The sequence below is a fragment of the Protopterus annectens genome, chromosome 7.part1 (genome assembly GCF_019279795.1).
Source record: "Protopterus annectens isolate FY-2018-M chromosome 7.part1, PAN1.0, whole genome shotgun sequence".
Lineage (NCBI taxonomy): Eukaryota > Metazoa > Chordata > Ceratodontiformes > Protopteridae > Protopterus > Protopterus annectens.
The window spans coordinates 361,826,530-361,853,924 of record NC_056740.1 but is presented as its reverse complement, the minus strand read 5'-3'; the positions used below and the strand labels follow the sequence as shown (position 1 = coordinate 361,853,924).

Sequence of the window (27,395 nt, the reverse complement as noted above, 5' to 3'; positions counted from 1 at the left end):
CAGTTACTCTAAAGGGCTGAGGAAGTTGGCGTTAATAAAATTAAGGAACTGCTGTGCATATTTGTTGTTTGTGGTGCAATGTCACCAGTTTAGAATGGAGAGTTTAACTTCCTCAGGGTAATAGTACTGGGTTTAATATAAAGGAACTGTATTTTGCTGAGGTAAGTGTCATGGATAAAGAAAAGGTTCTGTAGTTTACAGTGATGTGGTAACTGAACTTGTATATTGACTCTAGGATGTGTAGTAGTTTACTTACTTACTTATACTTTCTTGACTAGGTTAATCCTACTAGGCTAGTGGCCTCTTTTCTGGGAAGACCCCAGGTGGCAGGTCATTATCTTGCTGGATTTACCATAAGGTTATGGGATGTGGATAAATATGTATATACCTCTTCCTCACAAGGGCATCTGAATAAATGAATGATAGTGGCTAAACCCAGATGTTCATAGGTTCATAGATTGGTACTAGGCTAACTGAACTTGTGGGCCATTTTAAGCCTAGCTAATTACTTCATGTGAGAATCAAACCCTGTACCTTTCCAGGTGGATCTATTGACCATCTCCATGCGAGCCGATTCACCTTGGATTTCCTTAGAATGACGTTTTGTTCCAAGCCAATTGTTAACGTCCATTATTTTTGTTTATAAGGTAAACACCTTAACCATTATGACAACCTCCCACCCAATGTACATGGAGTGTTACCCTTTCATTGAATCACATTTCAGTAACAGTGCTCAATGGTCAGGCATGCCTCAAAGTTAGACAGTTTCTTGTTTAGACATCTTGCATTGAGTAGTGCCAACTTTATACAGGCATGATTTATATTTGAGGTGAAGAAGACTGACTCTGCCTAATAAAAGGCACTACTGAAGTAGAAAGTATCTTTGCCAATGTGAAGAAGCCCTGAGGCAAGAGTTTCAGGTATACATGGAAGAAGCCAGTGGGTCTATTGACCATCTCCATGCAAGCTGACTCACCTTGAATTTCCTTAGAATTACTTCTTGTACCACGCCAGTTGTTAAAGTCCATTATTTCTGGTTATATTTTGGCATCATTTGTGGTGATGGTAATGTGCTGCTCAAACCTGGCTATATTCCAGCCTCATTCCCATACACTGCAAACTCAGCTGTGTCTCTTCACCCCCCTCTGGTGGAACCACTGAGATTGTCCATGCCCACGTGGGTAACAATTTTGTCTTATGTGTACTTGGACTGAAGGATTCTAAGGGCCCTAATGACATCACAGATTCTTCCATCTGAAAGACAGCAAACCATCACTGTCCTTGCTCAGCCCAGTGAGTGGGATATTCATGTGTCTGACTATAGTAACCCCTATGACTAGAACATTGCCATGTGTGGCAATATGCTCTGGTAGCCTTAAGGGCTTAGGCATGCACTCTGGCAACCCTTGTGTGAGGAAGAAACTGCAGATGTTAGTAAGCAGGTAAAGTTTGAATTTAATGCTGAGGTATAGGTCTAGTAATGTACAGCCCAGGAGACTTAGGAAGGGATTTTTTTCAGTACCTCAGCATAGGAGGACTTAGCTGTTTGTGTTTGATTGCTGTGACTGCTGTCATGTGATAGCATGTGGTCTCCTGAAAACGGTGATAGGCAGGATGGCAGCCTTCAGTTTGATTAGGTAGTTATGCCTCTCGCAAGGGGATTTTGCATCTAGTAAACAATAAGGAGTCATCAGTAAGAATGAGGCAGTTGCTACATTGTATCATGGAACCTGGAGTTACATGGCTGGCAACAGATGAAGTGAGGGGAGACTGTAGGCTAGTGAGCTGTCAATACAGTACAGTATTTACTGTATTATTGCATTGTTTAGCCTGTTTTAACCAAAAAAAAAAAAAACAAAAAAAAAATACTATCCTGTTTGCTCGTTTCCTACCTTTCCTAGCTAGTGTAGTCCAGATCCTAGGCTTTGCTGGTTTCAGGACGTTATTTTCTGTGTTCAGAGCTATCTAGACCTTGTAATGGTAGAGGGAAGTCCTACTGCTTACCAGTGGGAGTGGTGAGCATTGTACTGCCTATTTAACACTAGAGGAGTGGTTTCCAGCTCTGAAATTGTAATTTTATTAGCCATTTTAGACTGATTTCTATCCCTTTCAACTTTCTGGCTTAAAAATGTGTGTGTTTGCGTGTTTTTCACATCATGCAGCACTGCGGGGCTATGGTTAAACTCAGATGCCAGAAAATCTGCTCTTCAAGTTTTCCCTTAGAACTAGCTGGTTTCTCAGTAGTAGCACTAAAATGTGAAGCCCTGTGACTATCACTTGCTCTAGAACCTGCTGGAAACCACTAAGAAGCCTTAAACTGATACAAGCACTCAACTCTCCTTGTTAATAAGGAGAAGTTAATCGTAGGCATTAAACAGCCTATAATTGCAAAGTACCTTGCAAAAGTACGGGAAAACAGCTCTTGTACTTTATAAAAAAAGCACCTAAACAGGCATGCCCAAGGGTCAGCTCTGGTGATTTCTCCTGTCCACCTGGTGAATCTGGGCATGCTGGGGCAATGCAGCAGCTGCCTCATGTACACAGACAACCCTCTCCTCCTACCACCCAACACTACAACCTGCGAGAGATGCACTTACATAGCCAAATTGGAAGCAAAGCTCTCTCCAGCCAAGATTGTTCTAGACAGTCAAGAGGAGAAGGTTAACACCTGCACTACACCTCAAGCAACACATAGCCCTTCAAAACTCACACCATCAACACCCAAACATAGCAACACTAAACCCACATATGCGGAGGCCCTTAACATTAACCTGCCCAAACAACAAGGACCTCTGAAGCTAAAACGCAAACAAACACCAGTCACAAACAAAGTGACACATAGCTCACATCACCAGTGTGCCAACCAACAACAGCCCCTAAGGCAAGACAATGTACCCAACACTTTAGTCATAGGTGACTCTATAGTCAGGCACACTGATATCCCACTCACCAGGCTGAACAAGGAGAAAATTACAGTCAGCTGCCTGTCGGGTGCCAGAATCTAGCACTTAGCACATGCACTCAAATTACTCCGCAATAAGTACAAATACAACTCTGTCATTGTCCATGTTGGAGTGAATGACTTGAGACGTGCCTCCCTGGACTACATGAAAAGAGACATGGAAGAGCTCTTGGATCATGTGCTCAGGCAGTATGACCCTAGCCCTGAGTAGCATCCTGCCTTCGCCCAGAATGATACCACAGTATAAGGACAAAATGATTGACTTCAACAATGGACTAAGCTTCTGGTGTCATTCAAAGGGGCTCTAGTATCTATCTGCCTGGGACGACATGATCGACAAACCACTATGCTTTGCCAGAGATGGTCTGCACCTGTCACTCCTGGGATTCAGATTACTGGCTAAAGATCTTGACACCCCTATAGTGCCTTTTTTAGGCAAGGTTCAAAGGACAAAACCACCACCGTAATAGATACAAGCATACAAAATCTGAAGGTAATGCTACTCAATGCTAGAAGTCTAAACTTCAAAATGCACTCTCTCGAGGCACTCCTAAAAAAGGAGAAAATCGATATCTGTGCAGTAACTGAGACCTGGTTCAAGGTTCTAGAGACCACCCCTGCAATACCAGGCTCCAACTCTTACTACACTTTTCGGCCACCAGACCAAGACCAAAACACTAAAGGTGGAGGAGTGTCCATATTCACCAAGGATATTCACACCTCCAGGCTAGTTGCCCAACACAATGCATCTGAAATTCTCCAGGTGCAACTAACACTAGGTAAGACTGCAATCCAAATTGTAGCCTGCTACAGACCCCAACATGCCCCAAGATTTTCACTACACCTTTTTAAATATACTAGAAAATATTAAGATACAACCAAACACCCTAATACTGGGTGATTTCAACTACCCTACCATTAACTGGGAAAACTACTCGGGTACCAACACCTTTTCCCAATGGTTCTTGGAATTCATAAATTCCAATGCCCTGGATCAACTAATCCATTGTCCCACCAGGGGCTGCAATATCCTAGACCTGATCATTACCAACATGGGAGATAGATGTTCCACACCAGTAGTCATCCCCTGATTGGTCAGGTCTGACCATAAGCTAATCACCCTTGACATCCACATCCCACCCCCACCCCCCAGTAAGGAAACTCCTTAAAACGTCCTCCAAAGCCAACTTCATGCTACTCAAGTCAGAAGTGGCAAACTTCATGACACCCATGCAGACGGGAGCTGAAAGTTCGACTGCTGAATCCTACACTAAGGCACTGTACGAGCACATCCACTTGTGCATGAATCGTGCCATCCCAAATAGAACCAAGACGCTCTCCTCTAAGAAAAGGAAGCCAGTCTGGTGGTCCCCTGCCATAAACAAACTATACAACAGAAGGAAGAAACTGTTGCAGGAAAGAGGAAAATCCCAGGATGCAAAAAACTCCCTTACCAGCCTCATAAAATCCTCCAAAGCTAGTTACGAAAATAAAATTGCCAGATTCCAAAGACAACCACAAGGCATTCTAGAGTTATGTCAAGAATCTAAATGGCAATGCTCAGATCTGCTCTGAGCTACAACAGAATGGCATTAAATATACTGATCCCAAGGATATTGCCAATATCCTGGCAGATCGATTTAGTGCAAACTTCACCCCCTCTCACCCCACTAAAGGGCTCATCTCAATACCAAAAGATTGCCAAATTCCGGTATTCACGGCCACACAGGTAGAAACCGCACTCTCCAAAGCTAAGAATACAACATCAATGGGACCAGATGACATCCCGGGCTGTGTACTACATGAACTACAAAATGTACTGACACCTCACCTAAGTGCCATGTTTAATCATAGCATCACCTCAGGCTTCGTGCTCACTGAGTGGTGCACAGCTATAGTTATCCCACTCCACAAGGGAGGATTCACCTTGGGTCCCAGAAACTACCGTCCCATCAGTCTGATGAGCCTGATCTGCAAGGGCATGGAATGCATTATTATGGAACTTATAAACAAAGACATTGGCAATCTTCAAACATTGGACGCCACCAGTTTGGGTTTGTGAAGGGCCGATCTTGCCTCCTGAACATGACTGACTTCTTTGAATCAGTCTCCGGAGCTGTGGACGAGGCTAAGGCAGTCCAAACAGCCTATCTGGACCTCACCAAGGCTTTCAAAACCATCCCCCACTCTGGAATCATAGATAAACTTACTAAGCTGGGCATACATCTCTATGTCACTTGATGGGTTGCCATCTGGCTTACTGACAGAACCCAGACTGTAAAAGTAGCCGACTCCAAATCCAGCTCCAGACAAGTGACAAGTGGAGTGCCTCAGGGTTCAATCCTAGGACCGCTCTTGTTTGGCATCTACTTCTCTGAAGTACAGACCAACACTAAGGGACTCTGGCTGACAAAGTTCACAAATGACTGCAAACTGGGAGCCATTACTGAATCCCCAAATTATGTGGATATTCTACAAAAGGACCTTACAGAAACAGATGCTTGGTGCCAGAGCCATGGGCTCAAGCTTAATGCCAAGAAATGTATAGTTATCCCCTTTGGGAAAATCCATGTATCCAAGAATTACCACATAGGTGGCAGTACACTAAACACTGAAAGTGTGATGAGAGACTTAGGGACACAGGTGGACAGTGGTCGCACCTTCGATAACCACATCACCACAACAGTCAGGAAATCCTTCTATGTGTCACACCTCATCATTAAGGGCTTTTCATCCAGAAAAAAGGAGGTCATTGTCCCACTGTACTCATCCCTCATTAGACCCATTATAGTGTACAACGCCCCTCACAAGACATCTGCAACAGATGGAAAGACCACAGGAATACCTCACTAAAAGAATCACAGGCCTAAAGCTGATTCCCTATGCTGACTGTCTAAAAAAAATTCCAGCTATACTCTGTGGCATATCGTCTACTCAGAGGCAATCTCTGCTTAACATACAAGGACATGTCAAACCTTGAGCTGTTGGACATGCTCCATTTAAAGAAATCCCAATCCCTCAAAGTCACACGCTCCAGGGATCTAAACCTTGTCATCACAATGAACAAAACATGCTGGAGGGATAGGTTCCTGACCCAGGGACTCCCCATAATCTGGAAAATACTGCCCATACATGTCAAACAGAGCGCCTCCTTTGCCCTCTTCAAAAGGAACCTTGACGATTGGATGGGAGATAGGAAATTCACCCCAGGGATCACGTCAGTTGCCCTGCTAGACAGGGGTCCAGGGAAGTAAATATTGTGGGAAGAAATATCCAGGGAATTGTTATGGCTAGACTTGTATAGGCCCTAGGGCTGATAGCCTAGTACCAACCTATGAACCTATGAATATATATATATATATATATATATATATATATATATATATATATATATATGTTTGGTAGTAAAAGCAGGCCACAGGACAACTTAAAGCACACAATGCAAACACAGTGCAGTATAAACAGTGTGTGATATATCAAAAACGTCTGAGCAATGCAGGCACATTTACTATAATCTGTAGTCTGATTGTAGTTAGATAAAAATCACGTTGAAAACATTTTGGCAATGTAATAACAGAATTGTATAAAATGATATGATGAACAAAACACAAAAAAGTACTTGACAGTGAAGATATAATGCATGGGCGGTGTGATACGTTAAACACAGGTGATCAGTGTCGGCACAGGTGCCACAGATATTATAGCAGTATACTTTCATAAAGACTGCATGATGCAAACACGTGCACCACAAATAAAGGAACACTGAAATGTGTTAAAGATGCACTAAATAGATTTGCTTAGTTCAAAAGATGGATATTCCTTGAAATTATGTATTGCACAAGAGTTTATGTCCATTGAAGTAATATGATGAGTAAAGAGACAAACGAGCTGTTATATAATGTGCATACAGATACTTATCCCTACACGTTGAAACTTTGGTTCAAGTGGTTTTGTAGTAAAATAATGTGCACTGATATTGGTCTCATGCCATCTCACTGATGTTTTTCAGCAAGGGACATTCCTGCAGAAATGCGCCCAGGCTTCTGAATACACTTTTGTTTGTTTATTATTATTATTATTATTATTATTATTATTATTAGCTTTCTACTACAGTAGGATTCTGATCAAAACTGAGTGATTTCAGACCCAGCCCAGGTTGTACACAGATACATAGTAATCAAATTATAAAACATAAGTGCATACCTCTCAGCTGTTAAGGTTTTCGCAGAATGTCCAGATTTCTGACTCAGATTTTTAGTCTATTCATCATAAAATTTGTGTTTTTCTAACAAATCATTGTGAATTAAAGTAACTAAATAATATTAAATAATGACATACATTTGAGTTTCAGACTTCATATTCCTTGGAAAATACATCATAATTCAAAAAAATGTTATATTATCAACTTTCTAAATTTATAGGAGCAATATTTAAACTCTTTCCCTATTTTTGGGCCTTTGTCCCACCATTATTTCTGGCTTTGTCCAGATTTCTTGCACTGAAAGGTTGAGAGGTATGCATAAGAGACAAGATTTAGTACATGCCACAGTTTATTATTATTTTATTATTTTGCATTTGTTTACCAGGAAAGTCCGACTGGATATATGTCCATTTTCAATTGAGGCCCAGGAGAAAAGCTCCAGAAAGCAGACTATAAATACATTAGGAACAATAGAAACATTTAGAGATAAATATAATATGCAGTTTTCAGTAGGGTGACAAACATGGATAAAACATAGTAAACAACATCAAAATCATGCGGCTTCAATTTCAGGCAATAATACACGGAGTTATGGGTTACGGGCAAAGTAGCTGGAATAGACATAACTAGATCTTCATACAATATATGAGCAGCATCAAACATGATTCTAGCTGCAAATGGATAATTTTTTAAAAATAAATAAAATAAATTAGCTAAGGAGACATAAGGTATAATAAAGAAGATTATGTACATGTACACAAGTTGTGACCATGCTGTACGCAAAGGGACAAGACCGATAGGGAGGCAGATGGATGGAACTGTATCAGGGGTTCAGAAATGGGGTTTGAAGCAGAACGTTTGCATTAACTCTGATTAATCAGGTACTTTTAAATTTGGGATGGAATGTTGTGCAGATTGGAAGATCCTTTAAGCTGTGTGGGATCTCTTACCAGAATTTGGGTACTAGCAAAGATAATCTGCATGTAGTGCAGTGTAGCTTTGTTCTGGGTGCCTGCAAAACTGGCCCTGATAGCAGTTGTCTTTTAAGGTTGTACCTGTGACTAATAGGAATGAGTTTAGCTGAGAGTGGGATGATGGCATCCTGATGCAACCATTTGAAAAGTAGGGACCAAAATGTTGTTTGGGTTTCTAATACCATGATAGGAATGGAACCCATTCCTGAGTCAAAATATGGTTAAAATTCATGAAATTAGTATTGTTTCAATCTTTGATGTTAGACAAAAGTGCTCTTTGCAGAACCAGCAATGTGCCCAGAATTGGCTGCTCCTGCTATTCATATGGAGCTACATGTATCAATCTAAATACACCTGTAAATTCTTTTTATGAGACCTATTGCTCCTACTACCATTGGAACTGTCTGGGTATCCTTTTTTCATGGTGCAATCGTTTCTACCTGCAAATCTTGCAATGCTATGACTTTGTGTCTCTCTCTCTGTACGTAAGACACTATACTCAATGGGTGTAGCAATTTCAATTATCAATGCTACTTTTTCCTTCTTTTCATGGACTACTATATCTAGTTTTCTCACATCAGTTTTTTGAAGTATTAGTAATGGGTGAGCCCTTGTGATATAAACTTCATCATTTTCAATAATGCTTTGTGGCTCATGTTTCAAATACTTCTCAGATACTTCAGTATTATAATGTTTGCACAGTTATCATGCCTTTCAATATACAGGCCTTTGGCCATTAGTGACTCACACCCAGCAACAAGATGTGGGACTGCTTCCAATTCATTTTACAAAACCTGCATTTGTCTGTTTCTCCATGTTCAATGGACTTTGTAAATCAACTTGTACATATTCTACTATCCTAGGCTGCCAGTGTTAACCTTTCGTCTTCTGGTTTAAATTCACCTCTCCTTTACTATTCCTGTTTCAGATCCTGATCGATATGAGGAGGTGTTCCAGGAGTTTTCTACACTTGCTATTATATTTATGCATTTCCAACATTTCTTGCCTTCTCATCTGATCCTTCACCTTATAGATATATTTTTTTTTGTTTTTTGGAATATTCAGTTGCTGCCTGATTTTTGTCTGCTTCTGGTTTGATTTCCATTCCCACTTGACACTGATATGCTTCTGCTAAACTAAGCAGAGAAATTATCTTAGACGTGTTCTCTTAGAACAAGAAGAGCAAATTGGTTTATAGCTTGGACTTTGTTCTTAGATGTCAAGGCTATTTTCAGTATTAATTTTAGTCTTCTAAAATATTCCTTACTAAGTTTAATTCGCATTTGTTCATGTTGTATTGTTGCTCCTTCATCAGTTCATAAATATTTATACACTCTCTCCTGCTCAAGTGCCTTTATATCCCATTCCTGCCCCAGACAGATATTTTCTTAGTGCTACAGTTTTCCTGCTTAAAAGGTTGCTTTTGCACAGTTATCACGACCAAACAACATTCTTAGATTATGTGAGGAAAGCTTTGACCACTTGCAGTTGTGCTTTCAGATACTTATCTGATGAACTATAAAGTTTTAAATCATCCATAAAAAGACGAGATTTTTGAGTAGAGGAGTTTACAATGAAGCAACAGATTTTGTTAGATATTGGAGGGTTGATGAGTTCTCTTGGATGCTGTGGCTATTACTGGTAGCCCATATTCTGTGATATTCTGTGCAAACAATCCATCTTTGCATGTGGTGACTGGCTGTAAGGAAAGGAAGTGTAAGATCTTAGAAGCCCAGAATAGAAGGTAGCTATTTTTTTATTTCATTTTATTAATATGCTCAGATATTTGATGTTTGATCTGGTTTCAGTGTATGTGTGTGTGGGGGGGGAGATTGTTCTGGGCTCTAATGTTAAGTGTGTTAGGATTTTTGGATAGTTTTTGGTGGGGAGCAAAAAATGATACATTTAGTTTGATTTGGGTTAAGCAGGATTTTTTTTATTTCATCTTATTTTATTTATTTATTTATTATTTGTAGATATCCAAGAGTTGAGAATTAGAAAGCCTTTTTGCAGTTGCTTCTGTAGTTTGGTATGATTAGGGTTAGACATGTCAACAGTGTATAATACTGGGAGATGGAAAAGATCACAGGGAAATTTATTTATAAAAAAAGAAAAAGGTAGTGATGTCAGGATGGAACTTTGAGGGACCTTGGTCTGAAATGGGGTATCTATAGAGCTTCTAATTCAATTTTTACCTTAAAGGGTCTCAAAGAGAGAAAGTTTTTGAAACAGGCAGTAGGGTAAGGTTGATACTGTTTGTATCAAATGGGAGAAGAGGGTGGAGTGGCTGGCATGATCAAAGACCCAAGTGAGGCCAATGAAAAAAGTCTTGGCAAGGTTGTCTGTTTATGTTTAGAAGGAACTTGTCAACCAGAGTCCACAGAGCATTAATTGTGCTCTTTCCTAACCAAAATCCACTTTTCTCATGTAAAAGAAGATGATATTGTTGTAAGTTGGTTATATATGATTTTTCTGTAGAATTTTACCCAATGTAGGTAAACTTTGATTGCCCAGATGTCAAAAGATGTGGTAAGCTTAGATTATTTGGGCAAAGGTCTGATGAAAACTGAGTTCATATATTTTAGGCATGATATCTGATGTAAGGCATAGGTTGTAAATGTGAACTAATGGTGTGATTATAAATTCCCTAGAGTGGCATATGATACTAGGGGCCAAATCATTAGAGCCAGGGGGGCTATCAGTAGTAATTTTATCTAAGAAGTTATCAACTTCTTTGGTGGTAATTTGTTTGCTTTAGAAGGGTGAAAGATGTGGAAAGGAGGGAGATTAAGGGTTGGAGTGGTGAATGCATGGGATAGAAGGAAGATAACTGAATTAATGGGAAAAAAATCAGTCACAGAGAGTTGTCCTGTAATGTATTATGTGCTCGGGTTTTATGGTTGGTCAGAAGGTTTACCTCATACAAGAAGAGTTTTGGTGAGTTACACAGAGAAAGTTGCTTGGAGGCAAATGATTTGACTTTATGTCTGCTGATGGCTTATTTGCAGGATTCCAAAGTGTGGTGAATTGTATCCAATTGGCTGAGGAGGGGTTGTTGTTTTGTGTCTAAACAATCTAGAGATTAGTGGAAAGAATTTATCTACAGTCTAAGATCACTGTACGATTTTCAAGGGCAGAGAAAGGATGGCCATCCAGTTACAAGTATTGAGAGGTGTCGTTTTAGTTTAGTTATATTAATTGGATATTTACAGCTAAAGGAAGCCAGTCTTGGGGGGAATTTGAAAATGATGTTTTGAATGTTGAAGGTAACAGAGCTGTGATCACTGAAGGTGGGTGGGTGACTATTAATAACTGAGTTTATTGAGGGTTGGTTATTAGTAAGCCAAGCAGGGAGTGATGACTGGAGAGAGGGTTTCAGTGTTTGAGTCTTTAATGTACTGGATGAGGTGTAGTCATGCAAGATATTAATTGATTTCATTAGAAGTAAGTCAAAGAAGGCAAGACTAAAGGTACCCAGAATAATTATTTGTAAAAATGTGTAGTAAACTCATTTTGCTAAACATGTTTACTGCCAGGATAACCCATAAGGAATGTGTTCTGTTTTTCAGCAAGTCAAAAAGAAATGTATACAGAGCTGTGATCAGTGAGAGACTAGGAAGAAAAACTTACAAAGAACAGTATGCATTCATCTACAGGTAAGCTCAATATTTTATAAACATGTTTACACAGTTTAGAATACTATTAACCTTAATATGTTTCTGAATTCTGTTTCTATAAAGTTCTTGCTTTTGTTGTACTACAATACCCAGAACATACATAAACAGCTTTAAAAGTGCATTTGTATTTTGCACTTATATTTTCATGTGTAATAAGTTCACAGGTTCATAGGCAAGTACCAGGCTAGCTGTCCTTGAAGGCTATTTTAATCCTAGCCAGTTTCCCTTTTTGTACTCAACATAACCTATCCCATTTGGTTGTAGATTGGCCTTACTCATCCCATGGTTGGTAATTATGTATTATTCCTAATGAAAATAACTGGGATCATATCATAGATAATTTGAGGGGACCCATGCATGGGAGGGTGGCCTAATGGTTAAGGTGTTTGCCTTACAAACACAAGGTACAGGGTTTGAGTCTCACAGGGGATAAATGGCTAGGCTTAAAATGGCTCGCAGGGGCAGTTAGCCTAGTACTAATCTATGAATCTATGAATAAAGCATTTAGGAGCTGCCTCTGTCCATTAGTAGTGCAGGGGGCAGTCCTTAGGTAAATTCTCTGCTTCCTATCCATATATCTAAGTAGTTCTTAAATATGAACAGGGATAAACTTTGCTTTATGTGGTTGAGAAGTCTGCTACACAGCAGCAGTATCGTCTCTGAGATGCATCTGTCCCTCCAAACCATTCTGCTAAGGTTGCAGACAAGGCTTAGATCCCTAGACAGAGTATTTATGATGCCATTTGACTTGCTAATGTGCAACAAATCCATCAGTAATAGGTTGTAGGATGACTTGTGTGCCAGACACAGGTCACCTCTTAGCAGTCTATAGGATACAGAGTATAGTAACAGGGCTTTGAGTCAGTCCATGTAGGACATGTTGTTTAGGCCTTGTATCCTTTTAGTAAGGTATATCTGTGGGCATTCCAGTTGTTGCATTCATCTGGACAGATACATGCCAAAGGGGGCATTATATTCACTGACTGGCCTAATGAAGGCTGAGTAAAGGGGGACAATGAAATCGAGGTCTAGACCCTAATCCCTTTGTTTATAAGCTCTAACAACACTAGATACATATCAGTCAAAAGTTAGTTCCAAAATTCTGAACAACTGAGTTAACTATTAGGGACATATTGTCAATGTGGTATTTCCCTGGTGTGAATGACTTCCCAAAAGATATGATAATGCATTTTTTTGGCATTTAGTTTCAGTCCATGATTTTGGCACCAGTTATTTATTTGAGACAAGCCTTCCTGCAGGATGGAAACGTCCTTTGGGAATTCAATGACTTCTACTAGCTTGCAGTCATCTGCAAGCTTAGTCAGACAGAATGCTTTGGTGCTGGCATTTACTTCAGAAAAGTAGATGCCAAACAGGAGAGGTCCCTGCAAAGAATCCTAGTGGGACTCCACTGGTGACTGGTCTCTTTGTGGAGGTAACTTATAGGTTCATAGGTAGGTAATAGGCTATTGGCCCTGGGGCCTATACAAGCCCAGTCAAAAAGGTACCCTGGCTTTTGCCACCCAAGAAAATTATTTTCATGTGCCACTGTCGAGCAGAGCCACAGAGGTGATCCCCGGGGTGAATTTCCTATTTCTCATCCAATCATCAAGATTTTTCTTGAAGAGTGCTAATGAGGAGCTTTGTTTGATATAGATAGGTAGTTTATTCCAGAGTATGGGAAGTCTCTGGGACAGGAATCTATCCCTCCAGCATGTTCTGTTTGTTGTGGTGACAAGGTTTAGGTCCCTAGAGCGTGCAGCTCGGAGGGATTGGGATTTCTTTAAGTGGAGCATGTCCAACAGCTCTGGGTTTGACATAGCTTTAGGCAGAGACCACATCTGAGTAGGCGATATGCGACGGAGTAAAGCTGGAGTTTTTTTAGATGGTCTGCGTAGGGCATCTGTTTGAGGCCAGTAATCCTCTTTGTGAGGTATTTCTGCGGCCTTTCCAGTTGTTGTAGATGTTTTGTGAGGGACATACCAAAAGGGGCGTTGTACTCTATAATGGGTCTGAGTGATGAGTAGAGGGGAACAATTACCTCTTTTTTTCTGGATGAGAAACCTTTTGTGATGAGGTGTGCCACGTAGAAGGATTTCCTGACCACTGTGGCGAAGTGATATTTAAAGGAGAGACTACTGTCTACCTGTGTCCTAAGGTCTCTTATCACACTTTTGGTGTTAAGTATACTACCACATATGTTGTAGTTCATGGGTACAGAATTTTTAAAAAAGGGAATGACAATGCACTTTTTGGCATTGAGCTTGAGGCCATGGCTTTGACACCAGGCATCTATCTCAGTGAGGCCCTTTTGTAGGATGTCCACATCATTAGGAGTTTTGATTATGGCTCCTAGTTTGCAGTCATCTGTGAACTTTATTAGCCAAAGACCTTCTGTGTCAGCCTGTACTTCAGAGAAGTAGATACCAAACAGGAGAGGACCCAGGACTGAACCTTTGGTACTCCACTTGTCACTGGTCTAAAGTCGGATTTGGAGTCTGCTACTTTCACAGTGTGGGTTCTGTCAGTGAGCCAGTTGGCAACCCATCTTCCTCTTCCCCTATTTTGATTTCATGTGCCCTGTCTGTGAGCCAGTCAGTAATCCAAAGGGTGACATAGGAGTTTATTCCCAGTTTATTTAGCTTTTCTGCTGTGCCTGAGTGGGGAACTGTTTCAAAAGCTTTGGCCAGTTTGAGGTATGCGGTGTACACAATTTTGCCTTCATCCATTACTTAGGTGACCTTTTCATAAAATCCACCAAGTTGAGTAAGCAGGAAATAGAAAGCACATTTTTGAAAGGAGATCATAATAATTCTTCTTTATAGTCCAAATATACCTCACAACTCTCCAGATTTTTGCCTCATACTTTTGGTCTATTCATCGTAAAATTTGTAGTTTTCTGATGAATCAGTGATAACTGAAGTCACTAAATAATGACAGATGTTTGGGTTTTATGCCATACATCCTTCAGAAGATGCATGGTAACCCAATTCCTTTTATTCTAGTGACTTTCTAAGTTTATAAGAACAATATTTAAAAACTGTTCCTATATTTGTGCCTTTGTCCCTCCATTATTTTTGGCTTTGTCTAGATTTTTTGTGCTAAAAGGTTGAGAGGTATGAGTCAAAATTATGAAACAGTGAAAGCTCTTTCACTCAAGACCACTAATTCAAAATTGTGCCATCCTTGAAACTAAAAACTGAATCATGACATCCTCCTGTGGTCCTTTGAATGCTTCTATATTTGGCATCACAGGATTGCTATTAATGTGTACTGTCATAATTGACCAGTTTCTTCTGGAACAGTTCAGGATTGTTTTTATACAAACAACAAATTTTGTAGCTGGGTTTTATATAATACTTTCACTGCATCACACAATGGTCTATGGTCAGGATCACTAAAGAAAGCCAAAGTATCTCAAAACATCATTATCTTGAGGCAGAGAATATCAATTCTCAACATGCACGTATTACATTAAATTTCTATATCTGATATTACAGTGAAGCTAAAGGAAGTGTAGAGTTTGTGCAGTGTGTCAATAATTGTGCAGTCATAGTCATTGTCTTGGAGGGTTTGTTGGAAATCCCCCCATGCTATGGTGCTCAACTATTTTATTAGGCCTTTCTTTAGTCCTGCATTTTTAACTAATTGACTCCCTTAGTGCCTTTTGATGTAATCCTGCTTGACACACAGCACCTTATGGTATTATAACATTGTTCAGAGCAGATTTCCTTAAACAAGTGACTTGTCAGTTAATATGTACAAGGGTGGGTTGTAAGGACCAACATAACACTAAAACTATTTGTCTAGGATGCACCGCAGTGGTGATAGTAACCATTGTTTCACTTATAAATACTTTCATATTCATGTTCATATCTTCATAACTGAGTTACATGGTATAGGAGGAAAAAGTGTGAAATAACTGTTCTAAAACTCAGATGAACCTGGAAAATATGAAAAAAAAAACATAAATACATCCAGTCAAGGATTCATTACCCTTTGCAACCTAGCTAAAAAGAACATAAGAAGACACAAAGCCTTCTACCTTCCAAAACACCACTCCATAGGTTCATAGGTTTATTTAATCAACAAAACAAAATCTGTGGAAGTAGGTTAACCACATAATAGGTAGGGACCGCAAAAACAACGTAGACTTCAACAATAACACACACACACACACACACACACACACACACACACACACACACACACACACACACACACACACACACACACACAATCTCAAAATGTGCAACTACACCAGAAGAATAGTCATCTGCAGTCAGCACCACAAAGTCCACCCAATTTTCCCTCCCAGACCTGACTCCACGAGAATTCTCACTACTGTTCTGTTTTTAATATTATGTCTTAGAAATGGAATGGTGAATATTCACTTCTGTTTATATTAATGTAAACACATTAACTGTTTTGACATTTTGGAATGTTGACTACCAACCTCTGTTCTCTATTACCCTTGCAGAACCTGAAATAGGTCCCTGCAGATCAGAGCTCCACCCTGGTTAACATATATAAATAAATACATAAATAAATACATCATTTGCATGCTTTATTAATATTGCTATTCCGAAAATATATCTAAACTATTGGATAATGGTAGCTGAAACCTTAGGTGATGCCAAAGAAAGCTGTCACTAATACTTGCACTGTAAGTTATACAACTTGAGAGATACCAAGTGTTGTTAACACATTTAATTATGGTCATAAGCATCATATTTCATATTTTTTTTAATGTTTTAAAAAATAAGGACCTGAACCCCCCCCCCACACACACACACACACACACACCTCAGTGGATTTTAAATTTTGTTATTTTTGTGATGATCACTGGTTGGCCTAGTGGTTATTTCCCCTGGGAAACTTCTGCTTAAAACATTGTTTGATGGATGGAGCTTTCCACAAATAGAGTTTGACGAATAGGTATTCGCTAAATAGTTAATTTGATAATGTGATATAGACCCATCTAGGCTGTATGGTTTGCAAGATAAAAAAGTTGTTCATGAAAATCTGTAGAAAAATATAAATTTGGAGTTTTTCCTAAAACTTATTATTATAACTATGTAAAGACTTTGATGTGTTGATTTTATCATTAAAGAACAGCTTTTGCAAAACAACACTGGAGTTTTATTTTTTTTTAAACACCACATGCTGTTCATAAAATATTTCTGTTTGTTTGGCTTTTGTTTTTAAACAGTTTAAACTTAATAAATACTTAAGAATGCAAAGATGTAATTAGATTTCTAAAGGTGTGGCATTCCTCAGCTGCTAGATATGAATGAGCTAAGTACAATAATGCCCAACAGGGTAAGTGTTATTGGGAAATAATTGCTACCCATGTGGAGTCAAGCCTTACCACCCAGGAAAGGCATTATTTCCTTTATAATGCCTACCATTGAGGCATCATTGTGCTTAGGTGATGTGATATTTGCTAAACTGTTTTGTATTTGTTTCTTTTTTATTGTTGTATACTTTTTTATATCTTTGATGTAAAATAGTTTCTCCACCTAATGTTTCAAATTTGCTGTAGCATATGCAATTGTTGATGGAAGTATTTTATATCCAAAATGTAAGTTGTGTACGTATTTAATGTACGCACATACGCACGTGCGGGCGCATACACACACACACAAACAAACACACACACACACACACACACACACACACACACACACACACACACATGCACTCACGCATGCACGCACGCACACACACACACACACACACACACACACACACACACACACACACACACACACACACACACACACACACACACACACACACACACACACACACACACACACACACACACACACACACACACACACACACACACACACACACTGACCAAATGTTCTGGCATGTCCATCTAAAGGAGGAAGTGCCTGAGAAAGTTCTCTACCAGGAAAATGAAGAACTACTGCAGGCCAAACATGCACATTGGTTCATAGGTACTTAACAGGCTATTGAACTGTGAAGATCATAAGAAGCCTATCCATGCATTCCCACAGTAGATTTTAGTCTTTATATTTGTGTACAAGTAACACAGAGACAGGCAGAACAAGGACACGTTGAGAGATTTACGAGGGACAAAGCTGCTAAACCTGGGTGAATTTGTGGTTACCCATCCATTCAGCCAAATTACATTTGAATAGGGTAAGACAAGTACGTTTTATATATATATATATATATATATATATATATATATATATATATATATATATATATATATATATATATATATATATATATATATATATATATATACAAGACCAACAGTTGCAGCTACTTTCTTGACTAATATATTTGAAATGGCTCAATGTGATCAGATGAATTAAAAAAAATATGGTGTAAGGCACTGCAACCCTCCTCCCATGCATCTCAACTTTCCCTAATTCTCCTGTGTCCCTAAAAAAAGTTTGCATTTTTGGCAAATTGCTGTAGATTACTATCAGTCAATGAAAGCAGACATTATAGTTTCATGTGTTTATTGTTCAGAAAACGCATGTTGATGGAAAATCTATTGATCTGTTTATTAAGCAAACTTTAGTTATACTTAAAAATCGTTTCTGATTTTGTCTTTTCCTCTTTTTGTTGGCTTTATCTGCAGTGTGTGCACAGATAACTTGAAAGTGGGTAAACTGATTATATCTGTTACAGACAGAGCATGTCTGAGAAAGAGCTTGACTAAACTGACCATTTTTGCACAGAAGAATAATATTCTGACAATTACATATGAGATTTGGGAGACATAGATTGAAGGCTGAATATATAATACATCACAAAGTAATTGAAACTATAGGTTCGTATAAGGACCTGGGTGTAGGAGTAGATACAGCTTTGAGCACACAAGTAATTCACAGGACTGCTCGGCTGTATAAATCCATACAGCTGGCTGCAATAATATTCACTCATTACTTTCAATGGGTGAGATCGCATTATAGGTAAATGCCTGGGAGTTTAGCAGACAGGTAGTGTTAAGGGATGTGTGTGTGTGTGTATGTGTGTGTGTGTGTGTGTGTGTGTGTGTGTGTGTGTGTGTGTGTGTGTGTGTGTGTGTGTGTGTGTCTATGCCAAGATATGAGTGATGTCCGATGAGTGAGTGAGTGTGAGTCTGTGTGTGCGTGTGTGTATGTGTGTGTGTGTGTGTGTGTGTGTGTGTGTGTGTGTGTGTGTGTGTGTGTACTCGCACATGCATGTGTATGTGTGGTGTGTGCTTGTGTGTGTGTGTGTTTGTGTGTTTCTGTATGTGTGTATGGGTGAGTGTTTCTGTGAGTGTGATCTCATGAGGGGGGTGGTTGATATGCAGTAAGCGTGTGTACGTTAATGTCGGGGGAGGCTGTGGCTGCCATAACTAAACTCCCCACACCCCCAAACATAGTCACACAACCATGGAGAACAAAGAATGCTGCTTCCACACTGAATCACTCTGGTGCACATACTTAAACTTCTAGACATAGCGGAACAACATATATATATATATATATATATATATATATATATATATATATATATATATTTATGCACACACACACACACACACACACACACACACACACACACACACACACACACACACACACACACACACCTAAGTTAATAGAACAACATGTTTACAGCACAAAAGAAGTATGAATGGGACATTGTAATGGTCCATGATGTATGGGGGCCATGCTCAAGACTTCCAGACAAAGCTAGGGGGACACTAGATGACAGCAGGGAGTCTTTATATGTATTACTAAAGATTAATAGAACAACAGGTCTTGTATCATAATGCATTTTCTGAATATTAAGAAGAACGAAACTCTAATGACTAGTATTACTGATTGACTGTAATTATTTGTAATTTACAAGGACAGGGAAACATAAGAGGCAACATTAGGGATATTCTGTAAACTCTGGGATAGGTAAGACAAATGGCTTTGTGTGTGTACGCGCGCACGCGCGCGCGCGCGTGTGTGTGTGTGTGTGTCTGTGTATATATTTGTGTGTGTTTGCGTGTGTCTGTGTGTGTACTTGTGGGGGAACAACTGAAGGGGGTGTATGTGATAACACAATACATCAGCCATCAGACACTTTAACATCAACAAGAAAAGACCTCATTATCAGCTAATTTGCATGACCCTGAATTGTTGATTTCCATGATCACACTAAAAGGCCCTGTTTTGTCTCAGTTTTGTCACTTGCAACTAGGCCTTTTTCTGAATCCAGGGAAGGCCTATGTCTTTAATGATGGTACAGTTTTTTTATCATGTGGTTATTCATTGTGTAATTACAATTTATGTCCTTTTTGCTAACTATCATGATGTTGTATTTACTGACAATAAAGCGAGGCAATTACTATCTGTTTATTTGTATTATTTGTACATGGTGATGAAGGAATTCACCAGCTATTATTCATGTAATTATGTTACCCAGCTTGCAGTCATCAGCATATCTTGCAATCCATGGCCAATTTTCCACTATTATATCTGAGTATCTGAGAAAAATGGCCCAAAAAGTAGAAGCTCTGTTACACATCATTGTGGAATGCCACTAGTAATTCCTATTGGGCATCCCCCATGTTGACTTATTTCCTGTTGCTTAACCAGTGTATTTTACCCATTGAATTATACATGAATTAACATCTAATGTTTTAATTTGTCATCTATTCCATTATGTGTACTATGTATGTATTCTACCTACGTTCCAAAGTTCAGCCGTACACCACAAATCTATTACTTACCTTTATTTTTAAAATTAATATTTTTTTGATTGTTCTCTCCACTGTAACTGTTTGTGCCGCATACCACTGTAAAAACATGTCTCTTGTAATTTGTGTGTATACTGATCATGTCTAAATAACTAAATGTGTATGTAATTTTTCTTTGTGGAGCTTTTCTCCCCGGGCCTCTGCTGCAAAAGGGCCTTTTCGGCTCAGTCAGACATCCCCGGTTAACAAATGTAAAATAAATAAATGTGGGATAATATGGAATGGCCTAGCAGGTCAAAATAAAAAAATCAAATCAGTGTGCAGTGTAAATCTTTCCTCAAGTGCTGCTGTTTCATCTACAATGAATGCTACAAGATTTAAAAGTTAAGAGCTGCTCTAAACACCATACTGCTCATATCTAACAGAAGAAGGCATAGTATTAGCTTATTGATTTGATTTCTAAAGGTGTTTTAATGACAGTTTTCTGATCTAGGTAAAATAAGGAAAATCTGCACAAGGTATGGTTGTAGACCTTTCTTCTCTCTAACTATTTTGATAGGGATCTTCGTCTTACTGTCACTGAACATTTTTCAATTCCCTCACATGGGCACAATGTTCCTCATATTAAGTCTGAATTGTAAAATAAATGTCATAAGATCTGGAAGTGATTACTCTTGAAAATTTGTTACTGAATATCTGTTAGGCCTACTTGCTTCACTTGTCAACAGAACAGACATAGGTAAAGCACCATCCTTCAGTAGGTGCCCCAATATTATTTTTATTTATTTAATGTTTGTTGACCACTTAAGAAGGCCTATCTGGCAACCGTTTTCAGCCATGATTGGGGCCGATGTGGCATTTAAGAACAGACAGATTACAGTCAAAAACAAAGAATTAAACAGCAAAGAAAAAAAAAAAAAAAAACTTACAATTAGATCCAAAGCATTAAATACAGTCAATGTTGGATATAGCAAGTATTTTCCAAAAGAAAAAAAAATAACATAGATGAAAAGTTATAGGTGAAAAGTAACATAAGTAAAAATAACAAGTAAAAATGACATAAATAATGCAAATCTACCCCAAATGTAAGACTTGTTCTCCATGAAACTCAGTGGTACTGACACCGGCCAAAATGATGCCTCATATAATACATAGACACCTATTCACGTCTGTTCTTTATTTATCAGATCTACAGAAGACAAACAGAAGAAGAGATTAAAAAAAATCTAAATATTTGAGGTAGGTTAGTAAATAAATGTATATTACAAAGTGCCTCTGATGAAATCCCACTTGTTTTCATCAAGTAAATGAGAGTGGAGTTACTTTGTAAATGAAATAAGATTGTCTGGTTACTTAATGCCTTCAGATAGTGAGTTCCAGCAGAAAGGGATACGGTTGGGGAAGGATCTTTCTCAAGTGGCAAGTGTTCTCAGAAAGAAAAAGCAAAGTAGATTTCTGTAAGGAGTAACTGGAGTTTTTAATACAGAGCTTGTTAAGACGAGGAGAACAGTAACTCTGGTGAACTAGTTTATATATAGGGGTATTCAGCTGGAGTGTAGTCCTGACACTTACAGTTATCCAGCTTCCTTTACTAAGAGTCAGGCAATTGTATTCATGTGTTCCAGGTTAGCTACTTCAAATATCTTGGTGTTTGATCAGACCCCAGACTCAACTTTAGTAACTATATTTAAACCCACGTAGCTAGCCATTATAGGCAACTCAGTGCTGTGTCTCTCCCTCCTTCAAGCATGTGGGAGTATCACGATGTTCCCATATCATATGGAAAAGACAACTATTTTGTTCTCTTCTTTTCTTCATAATTTAAGGTAGTTTAGTAACTGTCCAGTAATCTTCAATACAATCTTCATCATACCCATCTAACCTCCTTCATTACTCCTTAAGATCCCAAACTGAAGCTTCAGTCAGTGCTTATATGCGTAGGTGTACATTTACCAAGGCTGAAAGTGCTTTCTACATTTTAGTACTTGCAGTTTTGAACTTACTGCATTCCCATCAAAGAAATTAGCCTAATAAGGCAACAGTTAAAGGTGTGCTACCCATCTAGCAGAACAAGCTCTGCGTGTATTTTAGACGTAATTAACTTACGGGGTATCATCATTCAAACTATACTGCTTTTTTGCTGCAGGGTGAATTTAGTATAAACAGTAGTTTGTTTCTGTCTTTCGGCTTTTCCCGGTTAGGGGCCGCCACAGCGGAACTCCGGTCCGCTAATGATTGGCAGTTGATTTTTACGTACTGGCTTGCCAGGCCTGATGCACAACCTTCAACGAAGGTACGCCCATTCACGCATGTCTCCACGCAGAAGACGCTCTAGCTGAGAATCGAACCGGACAGCGTCTTACTGTGAGGAGACAACGCTACTGCAGCACGTATGATCTGTTATTTAGACTTTACAAGTTCTTTGATCTTTTATAATTGCCTCCAAATTTTGTCATTTATTATTCAGTATAGTTCAACTGATTGATTTTATTGTACATAATTTCATGCAGCATTAAATTTGGGTGAAGCTTTTAGATTTAATACTTAAATTATAATGATTGATTTTAATTGTACATAAGTTCATGTAACATTAATTGTGCTCTTATCCTTAAAGCTCTTTATGCAGGCTGGATTGCTCTGTACCTCTGTCATGGTCTTGGCAAAATTGCATGTGGAACCAGTCCACTCTGCCATTTAACTGATTAATACTAATTCTCAACTGTCCCTGATTTTCAGGAACGTCCCTGATTTTGACTTAAATTTTAACTCTGTCCCTCTTAATCCCTCCTAAAACTAGTGACTTTTGGAGGAAAGGTGGTGAATTACACTTAATGAATAATGACAATAATTAAGAGTTATAAACTTCTTTTACCTCAGAAAATGTGTATTAATTCATATGCTCTGATTCTGTCAATGTTTCAAGTTAATAGCACTAATATTTTAAAAGTGTCCCTGATTGTCCCTGATTTTTTCTTGACTTGTCCCTGATTCGGTTGAAATTTGTCCCCAATTGGTTGAGAGGTCTGATTATGGTATATGGTGAGTGAGGTGGGAGATATACATAATATCTGGTACAAAAGAAGTAGGCATAAGTTATCTGTCAAGTGGTAAAGTTGTGAGTCACATAAGAATATGCTTGCCTCCAGAGTAACAGATATTATGTATGTCTTGCACACCTTCAGCACATGTGCCATTCATCCTTTTTTCCTTACATTTTATTCTTTATTAGAGAGTTTTTGCTCAGTTTGTACTTAGTTGCCTCTAAATAAAAATTTTCATAGTGTGCAACAACACTAGGGCACATCACAATACAATTTGCCTTTGTTAATGACCGGACCTCATTATTTATAGATGCCAGAATCTGACAAGATGAGGTCCATCTGTGCAATCTTTAGGACTGATGCTGGATAGAGCTTTCCCAGGCTGCCTGGAACCACCCCCTTTTCATCATACATCACTCATTTCTTATTTTTCAATTCATTGGCATGATGTGAAGTCAGTCTCAGGAAGATGTCTAAGATTACTGTGAGAAGTAAAGCTTGATTTGTGCTTTTTTCTGGCTGACAGTCTTATTTAAGTCCCTGCCATAATTATTACGTTGGATGATAACTGAACCATCAACTCACTCAACCTATAATGCCTTTTTTTGTATACCTCCAGTTGACACCCATACATACCTCCTTAGGGCATCCGGAACTTTTTTGGGCTTGGCTTCTTTAACTAAGTGACCCACCAGCTGATAATATACAGTATTAGAAAGAGCAAGGAGTTATTAATAAAATTATGCTAAGGCTTAGTCTAGGATGTCATGCAGTGGAGAAATTAATCTTTGTTTGCCAATTATTATTTATATTTTCATATTTATGTTCATATTTTCATAGTGGAAACCACGGTGGTGGTGCTGCGGTAGCGTTGTCGCCTCACAGTTAGATGTTGCCCATTCGATTCTCAGTTAGAGCGTTTTCTCTGTGGCGACATGCGTGAATGACCGTTCCTTCGTTGAAGGTTGTGCGTTAGGCCCGGCAAGCCAGTACGTAAAAATCTACTGCCAATCATTAGTGAACCGGAGTTCCGCTGTGGCGACCCCCTAACCGGGAAAAAGCCGAAAGACACAAACAATGTTCATATTTTCATAACTGAGAGACCTATATTTTATTAAAGTGTATGAAACGCCAATGTGGGAGACAGGACAATTCACTGTCGATGCTGGTTTATATCACACTATACTGGAAATATTGTTAGTTGTTTCATAGTAATTATGAAAATAAGCAAATTTCCTTATGTAATTAATACTTCAAAAACACAGGTGACTGACAAACTGTTGCATGACATCAGGTGAAGCCTTAGATGTTGTTGAAGAAAACTGTCTATAACTTGCATGTCTTGAAGGATATCCAGTATTATTTGTACTGCTAATTATACAATTAAACATACATTTTCATATTTCTGTAAATATCTCAGTAAACATGCATTTATAGAAGAATTTCTTGCTGTCATGTGAAAGCTTATGCCTGGTTAACAAAATGGTCTAACAATATATGTCTAGGTTGTACAGTTTTCAAGATATAAACATTTGTTTGTGAAAGTTTAGAAACATATAATTTGGAGTTTGTGTGCATTATAATATATTACAATATTTATGGAAAAGGCTAATATCCTATTAATACTGTAAAGAATACTTGTCACTAATAGCATTTCTATTTGTACAGTTTAATAGTTTTTATTGTTCACAAAATATTTGCATTTGTTTAACTTATGCTTTTTAAGTTTATTTTTCAGAACATTTTCTGGAATGTAGGATGTGCATAGGCTATTAAATGGGTGCCATTCCACACCACATAGGAAGCACAGACTCTTTGATCATTGCAATGTCTTCATATTGCTTAGAAAGTATGCCCATTACTGGACTATTTTATCTGCCAAGAAGAATATATTTTGCTTTTATTACCTCGTGATTCAGTTAACATTTCATGGTGTTCCATTTGTCTTTAACAAAACTACTTTCTGTAGATACAGGAAAGGTCTTCAAGTCTTTTACTTCTCCAGAATTTTGTCCACCACACGTGGAATGTCAAACTGATCAGCCTTCAGACTCCATTTCAAATTTAGCTGTACAGAGCTTTCATCTCTTCCTTTCCTAAAAAGAAATCAAAGTAAACTTTGTGAAGAATAAACTTTTCTTTGAGAGTAACATCTTCCATCATAATAAGGGCAAGAACAAGCTTGTCCCAAATATGTTATCAATAAATTTTCCATTTTATTTGATGACAGTATGAAACTTCAGTCTGTTATATTTGTTTAGTCTGCTACTGTCACAGCAGATCAGGCCTCATCCGGTCAGGCCATATCTAAAACTCTTCATTCATTTAGACTTTCTCCAGTTTCTTTCCTTTTAGTGTGTGTGTGTGTGTGTGTGTGTGTGTGTGTGTGTGTGTGTGTGTGTGTGTGTGTGTGTGTGTGTGTGTGTATATATATATATATATATATATATACACACACACACATATATGTATACGTACACACATATATATATATATATATATATATATATATATATATATATATATATATAGATATCTATATATAGATATATTTTTTTTTTGCTCCACTCCTTCACTTACAATTAACCTCTCCTTCCTTGATACCCTATTGAGCCATTCATCTTCAGTCTTTTAGAGAGTCCTTTGACTCATTCGAACCTTGAAGTACGCAGAGGACTGTTTTTTTTCTTTGCTTTTTTTAGCCCTATCTCCAGTGTGCATGCCCAACAACCTGCTCAGAGCTGGGTGTGCAGAGATCATCACACAGGGTATGTCACTTATCCACAAGAGACATAACTCCTCAAGGCTTCCCTGGTTCCCCCCACCAACTTGAAAACAGTGCCCCCGTGTGATCTCTAATCTTAAACAGGAATTCTGAACCTACTCTCTGGGCACACATTCTCCACACCATCAATCCTAACAGAAGTGAAACAGCTAAGCCATGCCACGCCTTTCTTCCCCGTGTCAGCACAAACAGATACTCACGCTGCAAATCACACTTACATAAACTAACATCTTTCATCACCCTCAGATATACAATCTCCAGCATGTTTTGTTCTCAGAAATAATGTATTACATCATTGTCAAGATAAGCATTTGTTCTCTATGGCCATGAACTGGACAAACGAAAAAGAGAATGCAAATGAAAGAAAATGAAATAAATAAATGAGTGAAAGCCAAACGTGAATTATTGAAACCTTCTGTTTCACCTTTGTTTATAACAGAGCATCATGCAAGTAAATAAAAAAAAAAACATAACTCCATTTTACAGATTCTAGTTTTGCATCTAATATACTTGATGTGTTTCACATTTTAGACAAAAAGCTGTGTCACTGAAAGACATATATCAGTATCAAGATCTTCAACCAGGGGATGAAGATGCCTTTTCTAGAGAACCGTTTGTTGTCTGGTTCAACTCGCCTACAGCTGGTAAGACAGCATCTAAATCTAACACAGATAATTGTAATTTGTTTGTTGAATAAGGCTCTGCAGTACAGCCCCCCCCCCCTCGTTGTACTTGTTCGCCGCTAACAATGTTTACAGGTTTCACCTATTAATAATGAGTGAACACCTCACTTCCAAATAGTTTTACTTGTTTACAGTAAATACTGATAATTCCAGAAATATGGGTGGTGCAGTGCTCATAGGTTCATAGGTTCATAGGTAGGTACTAGGCTATCTTCCCAAGGACATTTATAAGCCTAGCCAGAATGTGTTGGCTTTCGCCTCCCTTTTAAATTAGTTTCCTGGGCCTCTGTCTAGCAGGGTCATTGAAGGGATCCCCGGGATGAATTTACGATTTCCCATCCACTCGTCAAGGTTTCTCTTGA

General features: G+C 38.6%; 1 protein-coding gene across 1 annotated transcript in view; it reads left to right on the top strand.

Annotated features, from left to right (window-relative positions):
- DNASE1L3 (deoxyribonuclease 1 like 3) overlaps positions 1-27,395 on the top strand; it is a 545,096-nt gene that overhangs the window by 186,724 nt on the left and 330,977 nt on the right. Inside the window, exons 3-4 of the mRNA XM_044078792.1 lie at positions 11,707-11,793; positions 26,882-26,994. Coding sequence (XP_043934727.1) covers positions 11,707-11,793; positions 26,882-26,994 — 200 coding nt within the window. The remainder of the gene's footprint in view (positions 1-11,706; positions 11,794-26,881; positions 26,995-27,395) is intronic.